The sequence below is a fragment of the Gigantopelta aegis genome, chromosome 6 (assembly GCF_016097555.1).
Source record: "Gigantopelta aegis isolate Gae_Host chromosome 6, Gae_host_genome, whole genome shotgun sequence".
Classification (NCBI taxonomy): Eukaryota; Metazoa; Mollusca; class Gastropoda; order Neomphalida; family Peltospiridae; genus Gigantopelta; species Gigantopelta aegis.
This window is the reverse complement of record NC_054704.1, coordinates 33799435-33822317: the sequence shown is the minus strand read 5'-3', so window position 1 is coordinate 33822317 and position 22883 is coordinate 33799435. Positions and strand designations below refer to the sequence as shown.

The window sequence follows — 22883 nt, the reverse complement described above, 5'->3', positions numbered from 1 at the left end:
TAAAAGTATTTTCAAAATTGTGTAAGATAATTACAAGCATAAAGAGATCATGCTAAAGTTACTACAGTGATAATAACACATTATACGTCTGTATTATTATAGTCATTTTGAAAGGAGAGGGTGGGCTTTATATATATATATATATATATATACACACAAACACACACACACACATACACGCACGCACACACACACGCACACGCACACGCACACGCGCGCACACACACACACCTTTCCAAATAAAATTCGTATTAAATTTATCAAAATTACTTTTTTATAGGTCTACATTAAAAATTATACAAATAATAAATCGATGAATAAATTAGAGAAATTAATAACCTGATAAATACTCAAAGTGAACAACTGAAATAAATTAATGAAATGAAATGAAATAAAATAAAATAAAATAAAATAAAATAAAATAAAAAATATAAAATAAAATAAAATATAATAAAATATTAAATAAAACATGGGATACTGAATTTCACTGCTAGGTTTATTATACTACAGTTCTGTTTAATAGAAAAATCAAATTAAATAATATAATAATGTACTTTAAAATCTAGATGTAAACAGACTCCAAATGAAATAATCTACTGTGATAACAAACTACATGTATAAAAATAGCTGTTACGGATCAGAAGCCACATGCCCATAGAGAGTATGAGAAAATAGCCTCTAGTATCAGCCCAAATATGGTATTAGCAACTCGCAGCCAGAGACAGATAAATAATACACATATTAACAAAGGTTTACCTGGAGAGTACAAGTATGCTGATTAATTAATACAGCACAAAATATTTAGGGTTGAAAAAAGATGGCCATAACAAATAGGAGGGCGTGTGTTTGGGTGTTAAATTTAGTATAGCTTTAATATAGTTGTATGGATAATGGTGACCTATGTAAAACAGTCCCGTGTTTGAGAACAATATCTGAAATGGGGCGGGGGGGGGGGGAGGTGCCTAGTGGGGAGTTCAAGTCAGATTGTTATTTTTATTTATATAGAGTATGATAAAAAAAAAAATAATAATAATAATAAAAAATAAACCCAAGAAAACCTCGTACATTTTCATTCTTATGTGGTAGTGGTGGTGGTGATGGTGGTGGTAGTAGTAGTAGTAGTAGTAGTAGTAGTAGTAGTAGTAGTAGTAGTAGTAGTAGTAGTAGTAGTAGTAGAATGTGTGTTGGCTACACGGTGTGCGTACGTGCGTGCATGTGTGTGAGAATGTGCGTGTGTCCGTGCGAACGTGTCTGTACATGCGTGTGCGTGTATGCATGTGAGTGTGCGCGCGCGTGCGTGTGTGTGTGCGTGTGTTTGTGTGTGTGCATGCGTGTATTAGTGTGTGTGTATGTGCATACGTGTTTGTGTGTGTTCGTATGTGCGTGTGTGCGTGTGTGCGTGCGTGTGTGTGTGTGTGTGTGTGTCCGATCAGAACATATCCCACCGCCAACCCTTTTATGTCCCTCCCTCCTTTCATAAAACACTGTAGGCGCTCTGCATTCAGGTATGTAACAGGAACGGGATTTAGCTCAGTCGGTTGAGTGCTCGCTTGAGGTCTTTGCGTCGCAGGATCGAACAACCTCGGTGGATCCATTCAATTGACTGGATTTGTTCTCGTTCCAACCAGTGCACCACAACTTGTCAAAGACCGTGGTGTGTGCTTTCCTTTAAAGGATCCCTTGCTGCATCAGAGAAAATGTAGCGGGTTTCCTCTGAGGACTACGTGTCAGAATTACCAAATGTTTAACATCCAATAACCGATGATTAATTAATCAGTGTGCTCTAGTGGTGTCGTTAAACAAAACAAAAAATCAAGTATGTAAAAAGTTCAGCCTCTATATATGTAGTGCTCCTGATACACTGTGTAAATTTACAACAGATAAATTCAAAATGTCAGCGCCCAATGTTATTGACGTGGAAGACCAAGTTAATGTGAGATAAATATATTATGTGATGTTTGTTCCTAGATAATAATTTATCATATGTCATACGGGTAGAGGGCTCACATATAGCACAGGGAAATATGTATATTGTAACAGACTAATAATATTGTTGGTGATAGGATTTAGATAATGACACGCACTCTGTTGAATGATTCAGTAGGCTAGTAGTAGTAGCCCACAGCACAGGTATCTCCAAACGTCAGATATATCATAGTAACGTTATATATGTAACTATAGCATTTGTATTACGGTTTCTGTTTGGGGATACCTGTGCAGTAGCCTAAGGTGACAGGTCGACGACAGTCACTTTTCGCACCCTTGTTTTGGCTTCGTATATAATAAATATAGCATATCTTACCGTAATTTCACTTGACATCCATATTTTGTAAAACTAAAAGGTTCAATTTTTTAATGACAAGATTTTCTTTGAGCACATTCAGGTGCATTAGTAATGTTCAAACAAAAAAAATTCAATAGTAACTTTGCATTAGAATTTTTCCAGCATTCTTAAAACAATGAAAATGTCATGTACCCAGTTTATGGTTATTGTAAGGCAATGCAAAGTGACTTCATTGGAATACAGTTTATACTGACATCATTCAAATTCAAAATTAGCTATATTACAGTGCTTCACCACATTAAAATAAAAACTGGTCTACTGACCTTGATCCCTGTCAAATTTTTATAACAAGTAGACAACACTTTTTATAGGTTGGTGTTTTTTTATTTTTCATAATTCTGGCAAAATATTAATTTAAAATTTTAAAAGATGAAAGAACTAAAAAGTACCTTTTGTCAGGTATATCATATCAAAAAATTACCTTTGGATATGTTTTATTTATTACACACCAGTGTAAGATATTACTCATGTCATAACAATTACTCAATATCTAACTACTGTAATATTGGCACACGCAAACTGGTGGGGTAATTTTTTAATTTGAATGACGTCAATATGGAAATGACGTCACTTTGTATCTCTCTGTAATAAGATAAACTGGGTGCATGACGCGTCTTTTTCCCAAACGCTAGAAAACATTTCAGTGAAAAACTGCTATTGAAAATGTTTTGATCAAAGACTATTAACGTATCTAACCGTGTTTGTACAAAATAGTGTAATTTAAAAGTGTACCATTACTAAATACGGCCATGAAAGGAAATTGCGATAAGATAGGCCGTTATATTTGGACCCACTGTGTACAAACCCAAAACGATGTCATCGACATGCTACTTTTTTACTTTTATAAAATGTCTGTGTCACAACTAGTCAATCCCATTCACTTAGCTCAATCTTTGCTGGTCTGATCTACAATTCAGTCATTATTGTGAATTTAAAAACATTAACTAACAATTATTAATGCAAGCTTCGCGCCAAAATCTAAACTGCATATTGATGACATCGCGTTGCTCACTATGACGTCGTTTATGTTTACATGTGACGTAGATCACTTGCTGACCCAATTCTAGAAAAATAACCTGTAGTAGGTCTCGACATCTGTTTATTTCTGTGATGTGGCTTGTTTGCAGTTGGTTTGTAATAAATAAAATACTAAACTAGCTTGCCTGTGATACCATTTTTATGAAACTCATGAACAGTGTTGGTATCTGACTCGCTTTCGCTCATCAGATACCAAAACTGTTCACTCGTTTCATAAAAATGGTATCACAGGCAAGCTCGTTTAGTATTCTATATTTATTGTGTACGAAGCCAAAACAAGGGTCCAAAAAGTCACTGTCATCGACCTTAGTAGGGGCTGTGGATATTTTCTAAATATGACAAGAATGATAACGAGTTTTGGCTGTACTGATGGAAAACCTTTAAAAGAACTATTTTCGACAATAAACAAGATAATTATTTTTCATTTCAACTTATTTCCATGCCTATATCCAATTAAGGTTCAAGCACACTGTCCTGGGCACACACCTCAGCTATCTGAGCTGTCTGTCCTGGACTGTGGGTTAATTGTTAGTGATTAGTGAGATAGAAGAGGGTGTAGTGGTATTACACCTACCCATTGATTCATTAACACTCACTCTGGATGTGAGCCGGTACCCGGCTGTGAATCCAGTACCTACCAGCCTTATGTTAAAAAACAAATTAAGTTGTCTGTAACCTCCTAAAATGGAAATTTTCTATTATGGGAAAATAACTCAGTTTAGCAAATATTGACTTTTCACGATGGTACAAAATGACTGTTTTAAAAGGGTACGAAATGACCATGATACGATATGACTATGGTATGAAATGACTAGTCAGTATGGTACAACATGAATGGTATGACATGACCATGGTATGAAATAATTACATGTACATGTGTGATTCATTCAGGTTAGAGCGAGGTTCCCTCTTTATAATTATATCAGTTGATACAATTTGGTGGGAGGGGTAGGTGGGTATCTCTCCTTTAATAGAACAAAAATCAAGTGAAAACATCAAAACTATTTCAAGAACACAAAAGATGTTTGTGGCACATTATATTGCAGGCTATAAAAATATTTGTTTGAATTGTTCCTTTTAAAGTTAAAACATAGTAACCTATTTAATGTCCCTTTGGTAAAAGATTTTGAAATTGACAGTTTTTTAAGACTAAATGTACTCTAGCCCTATTTTTACATGTAAAGGACACTTGAAACAGATGTATGTACTGTAGGTAACATAGTAAATAAATTAATGACAGTCTATTAAATTTGTGAATACTATGGATACATACATGTATTACTTTAAGTCTTAGTGCGATACATCTGCCATCAGTTGAGTTTAACAAAGTCAGTTGATGTCAGATGTATCAGAAGTCCTTCCTTTTACAGTAAATAGATCTACAGGTTGGTTTTATTTTATTTTCAGCAACAGAACAAGATGAATGATGAATTACAGTTTCAAGGTAAGAACATAAATATATTGTACAATAATACAAACTATTGTTATTATCAGAAAAGTTAGCTCCACTTGACTCAGCCAGTTCCATTTGTATTCGAAAAAACTTCACACCGTTTCATGATAATTGTGAACAAAATAGCCATACTTTGAATGTGCTGATGTGTTGTTAAATAAACAATATATTCCCCTTCTACATTTTGCCATGTAATTAAAACTGCATTCACAAATGGCTGAGGTTTTCATGGGCGGATCGGGGGGGGGGGGGGGGGGGGGGACGCGTCCCCCCCAAAAATTGTTCAAGTGCCCTCAAAATGTCCAAGTGCCCTTTTTGTTTGTAGAATTTTTTTTTTTTTAAGTAAACAGTAATTATATTGTAGATAAATGAAATCAAGATTTTCATGTACATGCGCAAGCTTGCAGATATGTGTCTGTGTTATTGAGTCTCAATGGGGCCCCATTGAGGTTCTAACGCGAGTGACGCCAATTTACTTCATTATTGCTAGTATATTATGACGTAGAACTGTAGGAATTCATATTAATTGTAAATATCAAAACTTGTAGTAAGGTGCCCTTTTGACGAGTCAATGTGCCCTTCTTTTTTTGTCCCCCCCTAAAAATATTTCCTGGATCCGCCCATGAAACCAGTCTTCATCAATTCACTATGCCTCTTCAAAATGTTTAGAAAACCAGTCCTCATCAATTCACTATGCCTCTTCAAATATTTTAGAAAACCAGTCCTCATCAATTTAATATGCCTCTTCAAAACGGTTAGAAAACCCATCCTCATCAATTCACTATGCCACTTCAAAACGTTTAGAAAACCAGTTCTCATCAATTCACTATGCCTCTTCAAAACGTTTAGAAAACCAGTCCTCATCAATTCACTATGCCTCTTCAAAACGTTTAGAAAACCAGGCCTCATCAATTCACTATGCCTCTTCAAAACATTTAGAAAACCAGTCCTCATCAATTCACTATGCCTCTTCAAAACATTTAGAAAACCAGTCCTCATCAATTCACTATTCCTCTTCAAAACGTTTAGAAATCCAGTCCTCATCAATTCACTATGCCTCTTCAAAACGTTTAAAAACATGTTGCCTGCACCAGCTAGAGCAGAGTTTCTAATATGGTTAAATTCTATTTGATGTGCTTTGTATTTTATTGCACATGGATCTCAGTAATGCATATGCCTGACTGGACTGTAAAAATAAAAATGTACCAGTTTACCTGTTCATGTTTTGAAATTTTCAACAGATTTCCCACATGAGGTTAAGGAATCAGGAGAAGGACAAACCCACACGTTTGTCGACTTTCCACACTCTGCTAACTCTGACGATGAAGATAGTGATAGGACAGAGGTAAATCACGGCTTCTACAATTGTTATACAAATACACTAGCCATGGGATCAGTGATTTAAAAACTTTACTAGCCATGTTAAAAATTCACTAGCCCTACTTTAAGTAAATACAATTTTACTAATAGGAATAATTTGATATGTCATCTAAAGAAGGAGACAGAGTTTAAAAACCCTTAGATTTGAGGGGAGGAAGGGGCAGGATATTCACATTTACAAAACGGACTTAAATGCAGTATTTGACGAAAACAAATTCACTAGCCAACGGGCATGACAGTAGTAGTTCTTTACTAGCCCAACATTGAATATCACTAGCCATGGGAGTGGATCTACCATAATCTAGAAGCCCTGGGTAAATATTCATTAAACATCTTGTTTTCAGTGCTAGTTCTTATCCATATATGAGGGGCAGGATGTGGCCCAGTGATAAAGTGTTCGCTTGATGCGCGGTCGATCTATGATCGATCCCCATCGGTAGACCCATTAGGCTATTTCTCGTTCCAGCCAGTGTTCCACAACTGGTTTAACAAAGGCTGTGGTATGTACCATTCTCCAGTCTGTGGGATGGTGCATATAAAATATCCCTTGCTGCTAATCGAAAAGAGTAGCCCATTAAGTGGCGACAGCGGGTTTCCTCTCAAAATCTGTGTGGTCCTTAACCATATGTCTGATGCCATATAACAGTAAATAAAATGTGTTGAGTATGTCGTTAAATAAAACACTTATTTCTTTCTTTCTCAAAATCTGTGTGGTCCTTAACTATATGTCCGATGCCATATAACAGTAAATAAAATGTGTTGAGTGCTTCATTAAATAAAACATTTCTTTCCTTATCCATAGATGTGTATTTTGAGATCTGTCTTTAACTTTAAGAAAATATGCAATGTTACTTTGTTAGTCAGAAAATGTTGTTTTGTGTGCCCCCTCTCCCCAGATTTCTTTATATAAATTGATAATGATATCAATCCAGGCCGTAATCTAGCTCAAGTCACCGAATAATAAGCACAAATCGAAGTCACTGTACTATTTTGGACCAAATCCAATTTCAAAAACAAAATCACACAACAGACGTCAAGACCCCGACTTGTTTAGTTTCATAGCTCACTTGGCACCATATCAGTCCGTGTTTTTTCTTTGATGCCAGACTGTATATTGATGCTTGTCGTGCTGTTTGCAGTGACCCGTCAAGCGTTGTTAATTCTCGGCCACATTCAACTACTTAATAATATAACTTTTTTTATGAAACATAAAATTGTTTTGTTTAAAAAAAAATTCCGGAAGTAGTAGTATTTTATATCAAAATATTATGATTAGAACATGATTATAATTCAGAATTTTTCCAAATGAATACGGAACATGGTAAAACATTACAAAATGTACCGATAAATGTTCACTTCACCTATTTTTATAAAACTTGTCCCCTTTCTTCTGGGAAGGGAGAAGTCTCTTCTCCTACTTTTTCAACTCTAGATTAGGGGCTGCAATCATGATTCATTCAGGTCATGGTTATTCACTTAATCCACTTAATAATAATTAATGTAACACAAAATGAGAGACAATTCACAGCAAAATGTTGTATTATTAATATTATGTTGATGATCACAGGACAGAATCTTTGAAATTTTTTAAAATTATAATGGTCATGGGAAAAAGTGTATGAACCTTGTCCGTGAACAAAACATTGTTTACAATAATTACATGCCTCAAGTTATTTTGTGTTACAGCTGCTCAAGGAGGAGAAGAAGCCGGCTAATTTCTGGACGTTTGAGTACTACCAGCAGCTGTTTGATGTCGACACTCATCAAGTACTGAGGAGAATTCTCGGCTCCATGACTCCCATTCCCGGTCGCAACTATCTCACACACCACATCAGACCTAACCCAGACCTTTATGGTAAGACATTTTATTACACGCCTATTCATGTATTTCATAGGGGTTTTTTTTTTTAATAAATGATAATCCACTGTATTACAGTTTACATAGTAATAACAGGTGTACTTTTTTGTGTGTTTTTTCTTATATTAATATTAATATTTAACATTTACATTTATAAAATGCAGGAAAAATAGCAGTTGTCAGACTTTTGGATCCTTGATAATTATTATAATATTACCAGTATGTTAATGAATATAAATCATGATTCGGATTGCACAACAAATAAAAACATGATTTACTATATCACATATATTTCAAACCAAAACATTATTTTAAAGTGTTTTTTGTCATTTTCCATAAAGTATTTATTCATGATTTAATTTACTTATTCATCCATTCATTAATTTTTTACATTCAGGTCCATTTTGGATATGCACAACGCTGGTGTTCACAACAGCTATAGCCGGTAACCTAGCCAACTACTTGCAGTCTGCCAACATGGGCTATCAGTGGCGATACAACTTCCAGAAAGGTACACCTGTAAATACAGGAAAATACAAACACCTGCAATAGTACCATTTAGTTAAAATATGATCCACTGATGATTTTAGGAAATTGTTTAAGACCTGGGCCCTGTTCTACAAACCGATGTTGGTGCCAAGATCATGTTAAGTGCATATAGCAATTATGCTAAGATTGCTTCGTAAAACGGAGCACTGATCAGTAAGTAGAGTGATGGTGAATAATGTGTTATAGACTATGGTATGTACTGTCCTGTGTGAGAAAGAGTATATAAAGGACGCTTTGCTACTAATTATTAGAGTAGCTATGTGGCAGAACTGACCTTTTCTTCATTTTTGTAATCAACTGTTGAAGTGAATTTTTCTTTAATGTGGATTTAAAACATTTTATTGTATGGATGGTGGGTATATTTTAAAAAAAAGCCTTTCACTCAACCCATATGATCAAATCTGGAACCATGCTAATGTAGAAAATGTTCAGTGATTGTGTTTAGAATTTATATGTGTGAAGTTACCATCTGGTTAAAACAAAAACAATTAACAGTTGGATAACACTGCCTCAGACTGACACTGTAATTTGCTACTGTTGTAGAGACAAATATAGAGAGAAAAAAATGATTAAACTTAAATATTTGATCAATGTCTTACTTTTGGGGGACATTGACCATTGTTCAAGTTCATAAAAATTCATAAAACATTTACATTGTAGAATATATATTTTGCATAATAGCAGATTTCTTTTTTTAACATTTAAATTGCTGCTGTGTAGCGATTTGCAGTGGTGTACAGCAAATTGCTATATCAGTTATTTTTATAATTTTAAACATTCAAATTGTTTACTCATAATTAATTGTTTGACATAATTGTTGGCTGAAAGACCTAAATATAGATCTATAATTGCTTAGTTATCAGTTATAACGTTATGCTAGACATTTAAACAATTTTATTACCATAGTTCAATCATGGTATGGAGATACGTGGCAAAATTGTTTGTAGCAGTATCTGGTGGCAGTGTTTAAAATATTGTGTACAGTAGGGGAAAGACTAGAAGCTGAGCCACTGGTGATTTGTTTTTCATCTCTCTTTTTATCTCAGTGTAATTTGTAACTTTGTTCTTCTAGTTACGTTTGCTGCCACAGCTATTTTCTGCTACTGGTGGCTGCTGCCACTGGCGCTGTTTGGGATGATGTGGTGGAGAGGAAGTCGGGCTAACTACAGTTTCCTCGAAGTGATCAGCGTCTATGGATACTCGCTGGCCATCTACATTCCGATTTCTGTAGGTGGCAATATTTCCAGGGTTTTTCCTATAACGTTTAACACTATGCCCCAGACAGTGTTATGAGGAAAATTAGTTATTGTAGATAAAATCTGGAGCCTTCATTAAAGTCTTGAGTATGGATTTTAAGGTCTTGCATGTGTGGTCCTTGATTTTTATGGACTTTTTATGCCATATCTGAAATTATGTTTTGGACTTCTACAAGTACTTCACCAAAAAACATCAGATGAGAACCATAAAGAGAAATGCTTTTCAAAATGTATGGTTTATATTCTTGAGAATATGAAGGACACCTTTTAACAAATCTGTCACTTTGAGACTTGTTGAGATATAACTGTGCATGATATAATAATACAGTTTGATAAGGAATTACCTGTTATGTTAATAATTTTTCTTAGTGTTTAGGGGTACATTGATAAGAGTTATGTCCCTTGATTTCTTTTGCACTATTATAGTACCTTCTGACTTGGACTGTTTACTTGATATGAAATGTTTGTATTAGTTCACTTTATAATATATTTTATCAGATTTTATTATGCTTGAAGTCTGTTGATATCTATCTCCACCTTCATTTATTAGCGTGCTAGTCATGATTTGTTTGTGTTTTTATCTCAGATTCTGTGGGTGATACAGGTCGGTTGGTTACAATGGCTGCTCGTTGTCGTGGGAACGGTGTTGTCTGGATCTGTCCTTCTCTTCACCTTCTGGCCAGCCTTTAAGGAAGACACCATGCGGGTAAACAATCCATCATATTTTATGTTTTCAAGGTTGTGACAGTCGGTGTAAATATATATTGAAGCTTACTGCAGGGTTTCTAGATTATGGTAGCCCCACTCCCATGGCTAGTGATATTCAATATTGGTCTAGTAAATAACTACTATTGCCATGCCCGATGGCTAGTGAATTGTTTTTGGTCAAATGTTGCAGTTAAGTCTGTTTTGTAAATATGAATATCCTGACCCCACCCCAACCCCCAGTGTTAGTGTTTTTAAGCTCTGTCTTCCTCTTTAGGTGACATATCTGATTATTACTATAATTAGTAAAATTGTATTAACTTAAAGTAAGGTAGGGCTAGTAAATTTTTAATCGTGGCTAGTAAATGTTTTAAATAACTGATCCCATGGCAAGAGGATAAAATGTTTTTTCTAGAAGCCCTGCTTAATGGAAGACATTTTTACATGATCAAATGGAGAAAGGGGTAACCTTTTCCAGCATTCAAAATAAATAACATTAAACAATGAGAGTTTCCGTTTCATGAACACCAGTTAATTAAGCTCTTATTACTTTGTTAGAAGAAACACTGGTCAAATGATTTCTATTGTGGCTGTGTCCATTGTTCTTTTATGAAAAATATTCTAACAATGAAAGTGCAAGAGATGATATACAGTACAAAATATGCACCAATATTTATTATTACTTTTTTTCTTCTCCAGGTTGCAGGTCCAGTAATGGCAGCCATCTTTATCTTTCATGCAGCTTTGGCAGCTGGCTTTGTGGTGTGTATTTTAGGAAGTTATTTTCACCTTTATCTTTTCTATCTATTATACAACCTATTAGGATCTCGGGGCCAAACATACAGATCGTTTTGTGTGTGTGTGTAACCTGCCCGATTCGCAAAAATCATATGGTCTCAATTTTTGTCTTAACAATATATCTAAATACTTTTGTTTACATGTTTCAGTATAGTTAGCAAGAGAGAGTTTTGTCTTAACAATATATCTAAATACTTTTGTTTACATGTTTCAGTATAGTTAGCAAGAGAGAGTTTTGTCTTAACAATATATCTAAATACTTTTGTTTACATGTTTCAGTATAGTTAGCAAGAGAGAGTTTTGTCTTAACAATATATCTAAATACTTTTGTTTACATGTTTCAGTATAGTTAGCAAGAGAGAGTTTTGTCTTAACAATATATCTAAATACTTTTGTTTACATGTTTCAGTATAGTTAGCAAGAGAGAGTTTTGCATAGGTGTACGGACTCCCATTTTTTTAGGGGGCAGACTGATTTTTGCCCGAATTAAACAAAAGTGCCCGAATCTGGATTACAGCGTTTATTCATATTAGTATTACTGCCAAACGATACGGTTGCAAACGAATTGCCATACATTTTCACATGGGTTACAACTAATATTTTGGGTAGAATAATGAAATTACATTGTGAAAAGTGTTCAGCCTGCTAATTTTCTCCGAAATTTCTCTATTGTTTTTGCCCGAATTTAAGGATATATCAAAGGTATATCAAAGGACGTGGTATGTACTACCCTGTGTGTGGGATCGTGCATATAAAAGATCCCTAGCTGCTAATCGAAAAGAATAGCCCATGAAGTGGCGACAGCGGGTTTCCTCTCTCAATATCTGTGTGGTCCTTAACCATATGTCTGATGCAATATAGCCGTAAATAAAATGTGTTGAGTGCATCGTTAAATAAAACATTTCTTTCTTTTTTCTTTCTTTTAATTTGTAAGAGCAGTCATGTGACATTATATTTATTAGAAGTAACATGCTATTGATTTAACCAATCTCATGCAGTAGGTTTTGGTTTGAATTCCTAAACCATTTCTCCCTCAAGACTGATGTCGGCATTCTTAAAACATGTCATTTTGTTCCTTTTTTCAGCTATATTTTTTCTACGTGCCAGCAGCAGCATCTGTGTCTCCTATGCAAAACATGACAACTACAACGCTTTCCAACATTGAAAATAAATTTACAGCTTTACCTAGTCGAAAAGTGAATCTAACGAGAGCAGCAGAGAGTGGTCTTCCAGGGACAATGCAAAAAATGTCAGAAAATCGGCGGTCGCCTGAGACGAGTATAAGCCATGCAGCAAAGAATGAGAGCCCTAGGAACGTGCAAACTCAACAAGGACAAAAAATATCTCCTTTCAAGCAAAGTGACAAACTGTTGCCAAAAACTACAAAAAGACAGTCTAAAAATATAAAGATTGCAATTCCTCCTTTAATACTGACATAAAACTGTGGATGGGTGGACAAAATGAAACAAATCCAAGTCTGAGATAAAAGGTGAAACATTTTAAAAAGAGGCATTTTGTTAAAGGATAAAACAAAAAGTAAGATCGAGTGACATTCAGTTATATGTTCAGAGCATTATCATCAAGTATTCCAATGTTATAACTTATACAGGCATATGCCAATTTTGTGAACCAAAAGACATTATACATTTTGTTGTACTTGTTAATTTTAGGCTAAGTGTCTACCATATCTTATATTAACAAAAGTTGATCAAAATGAGCATTAAAGTACATGATTGGCACTTGCTCTGTTCCGCCTGGAAACTGATAACAAAATTAAACTACACAGACAGGTAGGAAATTTTTGGCTCATGGGTTTTTAGTGCTTGGAAATATAATGCAGTGTTATAATTGCATCACTCTATATTTTTAAACTATTGTATTTTGTTTATATTGCTTCGACAATTGATTTGATCTGCATGGTATTCAAGCAGGAGTTTGAGATAAACTTTCATGGAAAAAATTTGAAAAATCTGATAACATTTGGTGATATTAAATTTTGTTGCTTGCTAAAAAGGAGGAAACCTGAAAACATGAATCTTCATTTCTAAAACAGAACAAGGAGGAGGTTAATATTCCAATGTTGGACAAATGTTTGAGAAAGTCACAAGCCCTCACAGAAGCTTTGGCTAGTGCCCTATGTATTATAGTAATATAGTTGATAATCTACACTAGCTCTCACAGAAGCTTTGGCTAGTGCCCTATGTATTATAGTAATATAGTTGATAATCTACACTAGCTCAGACCAAAACCTCACTAGCCAGAACCATGGGCTAGTGCATTTGTCGAACCCTGAATATTTTTTGAAAGGAAAGGAAAGGAAATGTTTTATTTAATGACGCACTCAACACTTTTTATTTATGGTTATATGTCGTCGGTCTTTGAAAGGAGAGTTTGAAGAAAAATGAATGTATTTGAAGAGGAAGCCTAATCATTTGTTTTCTTCACCTATCACAAATGTAAAGACTTGTTAGCAGTTCAAAATGGTATTAGTACTGAACCATAATAACTATCTGTATATAGAATACTGTGATACCAAGCTCTGCTTGTATGTGGTGGCAATTTGTGGGTTGTTTGTTTATGTGTATAACTTTCTATTTAATATTATTTATTATCTCACCTTCACGAAGTAAAAAGGCGAGATATAGGTATTATTTTCCAACAGTATCAGCAGGGGCTTCAACATTAAATGGACGGACCCTAGTTTTTAAACACTAAGGTATATGTTTTCACTACTAGAGCCGTTTAGGATCACTGAAATCAAACATCACATATATTTTATTCTTTAGATTATCCATTTCCGTACAACCAAAGTGTTTCTGGTCAGGAAACACCACAAAATGCATTTTTCATATTTTTAAAAATGCACGTGCATCTGAGAAGTAACTGTTGTGGAGTCGCTTTATAGTGTATTTTTAAGGATATTTCAACATCACAGACTCTTGTTTCACTCTGTTGTATCCTAATTTGTTTCAGGTCTGTAAATTAACAAAACTTAGTTTTGAAATTAGGGTCTAGGTGAAAATGTTGACTTGGTGTTTAAAAAGTAGGGTCTGTGCCTTTAATATTTCACATTTCGATTAGTTTCTAGGTCAGTGCAACTTGGTTTGTTGTGGCACCTATCAATGTTAATAACACTGCACTAAAAACTGTTTTATGGTAGACGAAACATTTCATTCCACTGAATTCCTTTGTTGTATTTTATTGGTGTCTTTGTTTCTAAGCTATAGAAATGTATTAGGTTGTTGATTATAGTGTTATTGTGTTTTGGATTGTGAAATGAGGGTTAAATTATTTTGCAGTCAATTTTGTTGCTTATGTCTTGGTAAATATAAATATTGAGGTCTCTATGAAGTATTTGGAAAGCATTGATTTCATGTTGATATATTTAATTTTTATCTGTGAAAATATTCTCAACTGCTTAAATATTTTGTGTGTTTGTGTGTGTGTGTGTGTGTGTGTGCATGCGCACGTGTGTGTGTGTGTGTGTGTGTGTGTGTAATATATCAAGAATGTAATGCATCAAGAATTGGGTGTATATTTTACAACAGTAAATAAAAAATTAGATGTAGAGAATATCATAACATTACTTAGAAATCATCAATAAATGTTTATTGTAAATATATCTCATCATTTGATTCATAAATATAGCCACATTTCCACATGTTTGTGATGTAGCATGTAGCATGTGTTGTCACTTGTTTAAAATGTATATATTTTTGGTCACCAGGCAGATACATTTTCATCAGTCATTGTGCATCGGTTCACATTTTTTCCTTCTTCCCCAAAACTACTTGATCAATGTCAACCACATTTTGCAGGAAGCTTCCTTGGAACATGAAGAAACACATTTTTAAATTTGGTCATTCTGACCCCCCAGGAGCCTGAGGAGTGTGGCCCAAAATGGAAAAATAAAAAAAATTAAAAAAAAATATTATTCTCGGTTTCCAGTAATGCTATAACCAATTATATATAAATGTCTATAGATGATTTATAAAAATAAAAAAAATATTATAAATGTTGGGTCCCATGATTGTCCCTGGGTAAGTTGTGAATTTCATTAATGTATCCTGTTAGGTGGAGCAAAGTTAGTAGAGTTGTGTAAAGAAATACATTTTAAACTAATTTTTTTACAACTAATAGACCATTTCCAGCTAAATTTGGTGGGATGCTTCCCTGGCCCATGGAGAAACAAAATTTACGAATTTGGTCATTCTGACACCCTCGCGCGCACACACCCCTGGAAATTGGCTATCGTGCATTCGATGAGTCTAGTAGGTGGTATCAACAATTTACTCAGGTGACCATTTAGTCTCATGGGCCTTTTGTTAACTGAGACGTGAGCAAAGCTATTTGATAAAAGTCAGAGGCAGGACCAGGGCCTGTGTTTATAAAACTAGGGGCGGGATTTGGGTCAGTCGGTTGAGTGGTCGCTTGAGGTCCTTGCGTCGCAGGGTCGAATCACCTCTGTGGATACATTCAGCTGGTTGGGTATTTTCTTGTTCAGATCAGTGCACCACAACTGGACAAAGGCCGTGGTATGTGCTTTCTGTCTGTGGGAAAGTGCATATAAAAGATCCCTTGCTGCATTAGAAACAAATGTAGCGGGTTTTCTCTAATGACTACGAGTCAGAATTACCATTTGACATCCAATAGTCGATGATTAATTAATCAATGTGCGCCAGTGGTGTCGTTAAACAAAACAAACTTTTTTTTATATAAAACTGTTAGAATCTATAATAAGAGTCTGAGACAGTATTGTCATGGCAACGCTATACAACTTGCATGCGTGTGACGTCATTTGAGATGGAGTCTGGACTCTTAAAATAGTTTTATAAACACGGGGCCCAGACACTGACATTATGATTTGTACATACGCATTATAAAACTAATGTATTATTTTCTCTGAAGAAACATTAAAATATAATGATAAAAGAAAACATTATATTAGAAAATGTTCAAAGGTGAAAGCATGAAAATAACAACATTGAAGGTGCAGTATCACAGTTATAAACGTGTACAATATTTCGTCCTATGTTTACATTGACTCGACGACACATAATCTGTGCATTAATGACTCAGGAATATCAAATTTGTAATGTATCTGCATGCCATATAATAAATTGCATTTAGCACAACTAGATTCCTGTTCTATCACATAACAAATCTGAAATCTGTCAGCAGCTAGATGGGGCCATCAGACTGACGAGTTGTACAAAGACAGCACACCATATATATACACTTACACATACAATACACATACACATAAACCTACAATACATATACACATACAATACAATATACAATATAATGCACATACAATACATATACATACAATACATATACATACAATGTACATGTACAATACACATATATATATATAAGCAAGCTAACCCATTGGAAATATTCGGATGTTTTTGTTTCAGGAATTTTCACGTTACCACTGGAAATACTGTAGTATATATATATATATATATATATAAACATTCCTGCAATAAAACAACATTACTTGGGTAATTTTATTTGTTTGTTGTAGGTTTTTTTCGGAAACAAAACCAGGTAATTTTTTAACACTATTTTATATGACATGCTCAGTAATAGCGTGCAAGTATAAAACACACCTAAACAATCAAATATTTAACATTAATCTACATTTCGGGGGTGGGGATTTAACAATTACGTAAATTAAAATAACTTTTTACTATCCCCTTGCCACTAACGTATTTTTAAAGTATATTAAACGTAACCTACCTTGCTGTTATAGTGTTAAGTAATTGTTGAAGGGCTCCAGGTTAGTATTTCGTCTGCGATTTTGGCCTTCACAGCGTTTCTTTAGATTGTGGTTTCTATAATTAAATTGCGTTTCTAACACGATGCGTTATTTTGATAACACGTGTGTGTTAACAATTGCAAGACATACGACTGGCTGCTCCTAGGTGATGACCAGGTAACCACTACCATACATCCAATGAAAAACTATACGACGGAAATCGATTACATTGTGACGTATAGTTAATCTGACAATATGTGACGCTTAAGTTAGCTATAATAGCAACGACTGTAAATAACTTTTAGTCGAAAAAGATGTTAAAATTTGCTTAAAACCTGGTTTTTGAGGATATGTAAGAAATATAATACGTTCGTGTCTGTTTGATGCCATTTATCTCGCAACTCGTTTAAAAACGTATCAAACTCACTCGTTAGATACATTTTAAAACAACTCGTTGTGAGATAAATGGTATAAACGGCCACTCGTGTATATATTATTCTCTATATATAACTTTGCTGGTCCTTCCACCGTTCACTTGTTGCTGATCTTTGTATATAATGAAATACAATTATAACCGAAGCAAGTAAATTTCTTTTTTAAAAATACAGGCTTGCAGTTGGATTATGAAATAAATTGTGCTAAATTTCAAAAAAAAGGAATAACCATTCCAGTACTAATCGAACAAATCTGCACGTGTTCGCAGGCTTACAATCGTGGAAATTTGCATGTTTACAGACACCCATTGTTGTTCGTTTTATTGCTTTGCGAATCCCGTTAACAAAATGTTACAATACGAGATATTGAGTACTGGTGTTAAGCGCAATTCTCCGCAGGACAGGACATACTAGTTACAGTGATATCACAGCTTTGGTTAACGAGTGGGGGGGGGGGGGGGGGGGGGGCACTGGCAGGGACGGGGGAAAACCTGACAGTCTACCAAGGGCCATGAGCTAGGAATTGGTGCGCCACAGGCAACCGTTGTTGCGCCACATGTAGCCCGATTACTCTGCCGTTCGAGATCAAGAACGACATTCTGACAGTTATTATCGCTCTCCCAGCCAGAGATAACACTACAGCGAAAATACGGAATTGTTGCCGCTCGAATACAACAAAAACCCTATGTTTGATGCTAAATATCATTACATTGATCATTTTCGAGTTTGCCGATTACAAATAGTTCACATATTAATCACTAAAACACACACTTTCAATAATGTTCCGGTTAAATATTTCGGCGCTGATGGGTTGTTTTTTATTGTAGTCGAGCTCCTTTGTTACGCTGTGGTCTAGAAAGGTTGCGGCAAGATGTTGAATCGAAGCAGTTTATAAACGTTAAATTAACTGAACACTCCAACAAAGCAGTTTATGAACGTTTTTGAATTATTGAATGAATTAATTAATGTTTAACGACACCCCCAACAAAATCTTCTACGGAAAGCACACTAAGTTATAGAAATTGCGTTTGTGTTTTCAGAAACAATGTCATAGGATGGAGGCAAGATGTCATATATGTGTAAAATCGTAGGATGGTTTCCGGTATTCCACTGGAGATCTTTGCATTGGTGGTAGGAGCAAAACTGTTTTCATGGTTGCGAGTTAGAATCATAAATTTAGTCCGATGGTTTAGTAATATCGTGCCCCTCATTTGAACAAATCGCACTTTCCCTGAAGCTGTGATTCATTTCAACAGTGCAATTTTCCCCTCAACATGTTAAGGAGAGCGATTTTTCATGCTTCAAGGTTCTTTTTCTGTTTCTTTTCAATAATGAAAATCTGCAGGGGCAATTCTCGCTTTACCGTTGGGCGACCTTTGGTGTGCATGACCCTTTTGACTCGAGCGTTGTTTTCGTTTTCCCAGCATTTGATAAATAACAACAACGTGTACGATTGCGAGTATCAGAATTGCAACCACCGCTACACCAATTCCGATATAGGTCCCATTTGACAGGGTGGATACGGGCTGCTGTTGTGGCGAAATGGTGGTAGTTTGTCCTGATGCTGTTGTAGTTTCTCCTGTTGCGGTCGTTGCTGCTGTTGTGGTCGTTGCTGCTGTTGTGGTCGTTGCTGCTGTAGTGGTTGTCGTAGTTGTAGTAGTTGTCGTTGCTGAAATAGTCACATATTCTATCTTAAATATAAAGTATGAAGGGATTTGAGAAGGAAAGTTTTACCGCTTGTATTAACTTAATGGGGGGTGGGGGGTGGGGGCGAGATTTAGCTCAGTCGGTTCAGTGCTCGCTTGAGGTGCTTGCATCGGATGATCGAACCACACCCGTGGATCCATTCAGCTGCTTGGGGATTTTTTCTCGTTCCAACCATTGCACCATAACTGGTCAAGTACCGTGGAGTGTGCTTTCCTGTCTGTGGGAAAGTGCACATAAAAGATTCCTTGCTGCTAATGGAAAAGTGTAGCGAATTTCCTCTGATGACCACGTGTCTGAATGACTACATTTTAAAATATTACAATCAATTTTTTTTAATGCCTTTTCGTACTTTTATTAATATTACAACAAATATATTACATATATATAAACATTCCAACTTCAAGCATATTGACATATTATTCATCTCCAAACTATTTTTAATTAATATTAATGAATAAGATTTGTTTTAATGTGTGTATCCAGGAACTTGCCGAGAAAAATTAGGCAGAGATGAAAGGAGGAAGAAAGGAATTGTTTTATTTAATGACGCACACTCAACACATTTTATTTACGGTTATATTTTATCGGACATTTGGTTAAGGACCACACAGATACCGAGAGAGGAAACCCTACTGTTGTCACTTCATGGGCTACTCTTCGATTAGTAGCAAGGGATATTTTATATGCATCATCCCACAAACAGGATAGTACATACCAAGGTCTTTGTTACACCAGTTGTGAAGCACTGGCTGGAACGAGAAATAGCCCAATGGGCCCACCGACGGGAATCGATTGCGCATCAGTGTTGTACCACTGGGCTACGTCCCGCCCATGAAGAGAAACAAATTAATATAGCGAAAAAATAATTACGCTCGGCCCTTTTTTCTAGGCAAGGTCGGGTTCCCACAAAAACCGGCGTCGTGGTTAGGTCATCGGTCTACAGGCTGGTAGGTACTGGGTTCAGATCCCAGTCGAGGCATGGGATTTTTAATCCAGATACCGACTCCAAACCCTGAGTGAGTGCTTCGCAAGGCTCAATGGGTAGGTGTAAACCACTTGCACCGACCAGTGATCAATAACTGGTTCAACAAAGGCCATGGTTTGTGCTATCCTACCTGTGGGAAGCGCAAATAAAAGATCCCTTGCCGCTAATCGGAAAGAGTAGCCCATGTAGTGGCGACAGCGGGTTTCCTCTCAAAACTCTGTGTGGTCCTTAACCATATGTCTGACGCCATATAATCATATTACGGTGATCTTAGGGCTAAGATCGCTTTGTGGAACGGGGCCCTGATGCTCATAAAACCTTCAGAGTCTAGACCCGAGACTCAAATAGTCTTTTGATACAAACTGTATGCGTGTCACGTCATTAGAGATTGAGGCTACACTCTAAAAGTGTTATGAGCACGCCTAGGAAATTCGGATAATAGGCTAACTTGAATTATTCATTACCTACTTTGTTGATGCATTATAATAATACTTGCATTGTAATAATACTAACTGGGGACCTGTTCAAGTTATGCGGTTGAGTAAATGTGTACAAAACCCAAACAGGATTTCGAGTTTACTCTTAACACTGGGCACCTTACACGTGTGGTCCAATTTTTTTGACTTGCTGGCGTAACAAGTTTATGCTTTTAGTACACAAGTGTTCTAGCCGATTGTTCTTCAAAGAATGTATGCAATTCCAGTATAAAATGAATGGATTTTGTTTGAAAAGGCAATATTTTTAATTGTAATAATTGATTGAAAACGGCAGTGTATAAAGGTTTGTCTACCAAGTACACGGGCGACGCAACAATAAGAGAGATGTTTTTTCAGTTACGAGTATGTACACGTGAACGTAGAATATGCATTGACGCAGGCGCGGATCCAAAACAAAAATGCAATCTTACCTTGTCCATCGGTCAAAGACCTTTAAATTCTATTTTCAAAAACAAGAACGGGCGTTCATCTTTCCAGAAACGAAATTATTGATTCGATGAGCACTCATTTTCACAGTACTGAATGGCACAACCTAGAAAACAGTCTAGGTTTTCTTAAAAACCTTTGTCAGCGCTCGCACTTTCACGGCTGCTAATATACAGTACTATTAGGGAAAATGTTCCTACAAGTACCACCAAAAATTAGTTCGGAATGGGAATGACAAAATATGATCTAGTTAGTTACAAAGATCCAAGCAGCAATGGTCTTTTAAGCAGATTCACCTGTGTCATGTCTGGAAGCAACTGTACAGTAAGTATTGCAACACGTTATCAAATAAATAGTATTGTGTACCCTAAGGCCCAAACGGTAGCGGGTCCACAATGTTGCATACAGTGACCACTAACAGGATTATTACTTATATTTGTAAAACTGCCCTAGATACGTCATTAGTAGCCACATCAAGAAGAAGATTTGCAGCCACTGGTGTATCCGTGTTGAGGGACATGGGGGGCAGTGCTCCTCCAAATCACACCTCTTGTTCCCCATCCAAATTTTTTATTTGCCTGTCGTCCCATAACACGTGTAAAGCAATAATTAACACTCGATGTGGGTTCCGCCTCCCATGTGGGTGGCCCCCAACATAAAATACATTTAATTTTTACAGTTATACATTTTACCTGATTTTGTAAATATAAAATACAAAATGTATATGAAATACACAAAAACCTGCATATCGACTTAACAATGTTCTGTCTATGTATACTTTAAGCCAACGTACACCGTTTAGAAATCCTGATCGGTCTTTGATGTATATCATCATTCTTAACATGCAGCATGCATCATATGAAGTTATAAAACGTGTATTTGATTTACCAAATTTGATGCACAAAGGCAATCAACTACAGCCATTGTCATCTTCCAAAATGGCTGCCGTTGTCAAGGACAAATTTGTGATGATCGGATAGTCCAAAAATATGTGCTTATAGATGTTATATTTAAACAAAAACCAAGCCAGCTGATTCACAAGACAATGTAGTATTCAACAAAGGAAAGAATATGCAAAAAAAACTATAAAAAAAGGTATTGTTTTCTGCACGCCCACATGTTTAAATGTCACACTTTATTAATTTATGGTTCCCAATGTTTGTTTCTAACTTTCTGCCAAGTTTAAAAAAACTAAATGTTGTATGTCGCTTTAATAATTAGTGAAGATTTACAATGACGGCCATTTCGAGAAAAGGGCACTCTCTGGGCTACGCCCACTTTTTCAGAGGGGTCACCCCCAACTCATTTTGATCAGAAGGTCTTAGTGATCTAGAAAACATTTTAAAACTTAGTTTCCAGAACTATGTATAAATTAAACTTTAACTGGTTCTAGAACACAAGGAGTGGGTGTATCTATTATGGTTGTCACGATTCTTGACGCAGTCATTCGGCACTCCCAACCGTCTGACAATGAAACACAACGACAACACCAGGGGCGTAGTTGCCATATATTCAAGTATGCACCATCTCCTTTTTGTACATTAATTTAAAAATGGTAATAATAAATGGCTATATGAATAGGTGTGGTGTGTGTGTGTGTCGGGGGGTGGGGGCTGGGGGGGGGGTTTTGGGGTGTGTGTGGGGAAGCGAATCTGTTTGACAAAATAATAATAAAATGAAACACGA

General features: G+C 35.8%; 2 protein-coding genes across 2 annotated transcripts in view; one reads left to right on the top strand and one right to left on the bottom strand.

Annotated features, from left to right (window-relative positions):
* Positions 1-1893: 1893 nt before the first annotated feature.
* LOC121374237 (protein YIPF1-like) lies at positions 1894-15396 on the top strand. The gene is made up of 9 exons (XM_041501247.1): positions 1894-1933; positions 4790-4826; positions 6077-6180; positions 7902-8070; positions 8471-8584; positions 9695-9849; positions 10465-10584; positions 11283-11345; positions 12467-15396. Exons 2-9 carry the CDS (start codon positions 4802-4804, stop codon positions 12818-12820), a joined length of 1104 nt encoding a protein of 367 aa, XP_041357181.1. The 5' UTR covers positions 1894-1933; positions 4790-4801; the 3' UTR covers positions 12821-15396.
* A 614-nt stretch (positions 15397-16010) lies between these two features.
* LOC121374236 (sushi, nidogen and EGF-like domain-containing protein 1) overlaps positions 16011-22883 on the bottom strand; it is a 35707-nt gene continuing 28834 nt past the window's right edge. Inside the window, exon 5 of the mRNA XM_041501246.1 lies at positions 16011-19251. Within this exon, the coding sequence (XP_041357180.1) occupies positions 18908-19251 (344 nt within the window). The 3' untranslated portion in view covers positions 16011-18907. The remainder of the gene's footprint in view (positions 19252-22883) is intronic.

Coding starts and splice junctions, on each gene's coding strand:
- LOC121374237 (XM_041501247.1), top strand. CDS start 4,802: ATGAATGATGAATTACAGTTTCAAG. Junction 8,071..8,470: donor ACCTAACCCAGACCTTTATG/GTAAGACATTTT, acceptor TTTTACATTCAG/GTCCATTTTGGATATGCACA. Junction 11,346..12,466: donor CTTTGGCAGCTGGCTTTGTG/GTGTGTATTTTA, acceptor TCCTTTTTTCAG/CTATATTTTTTCTACGTGCC.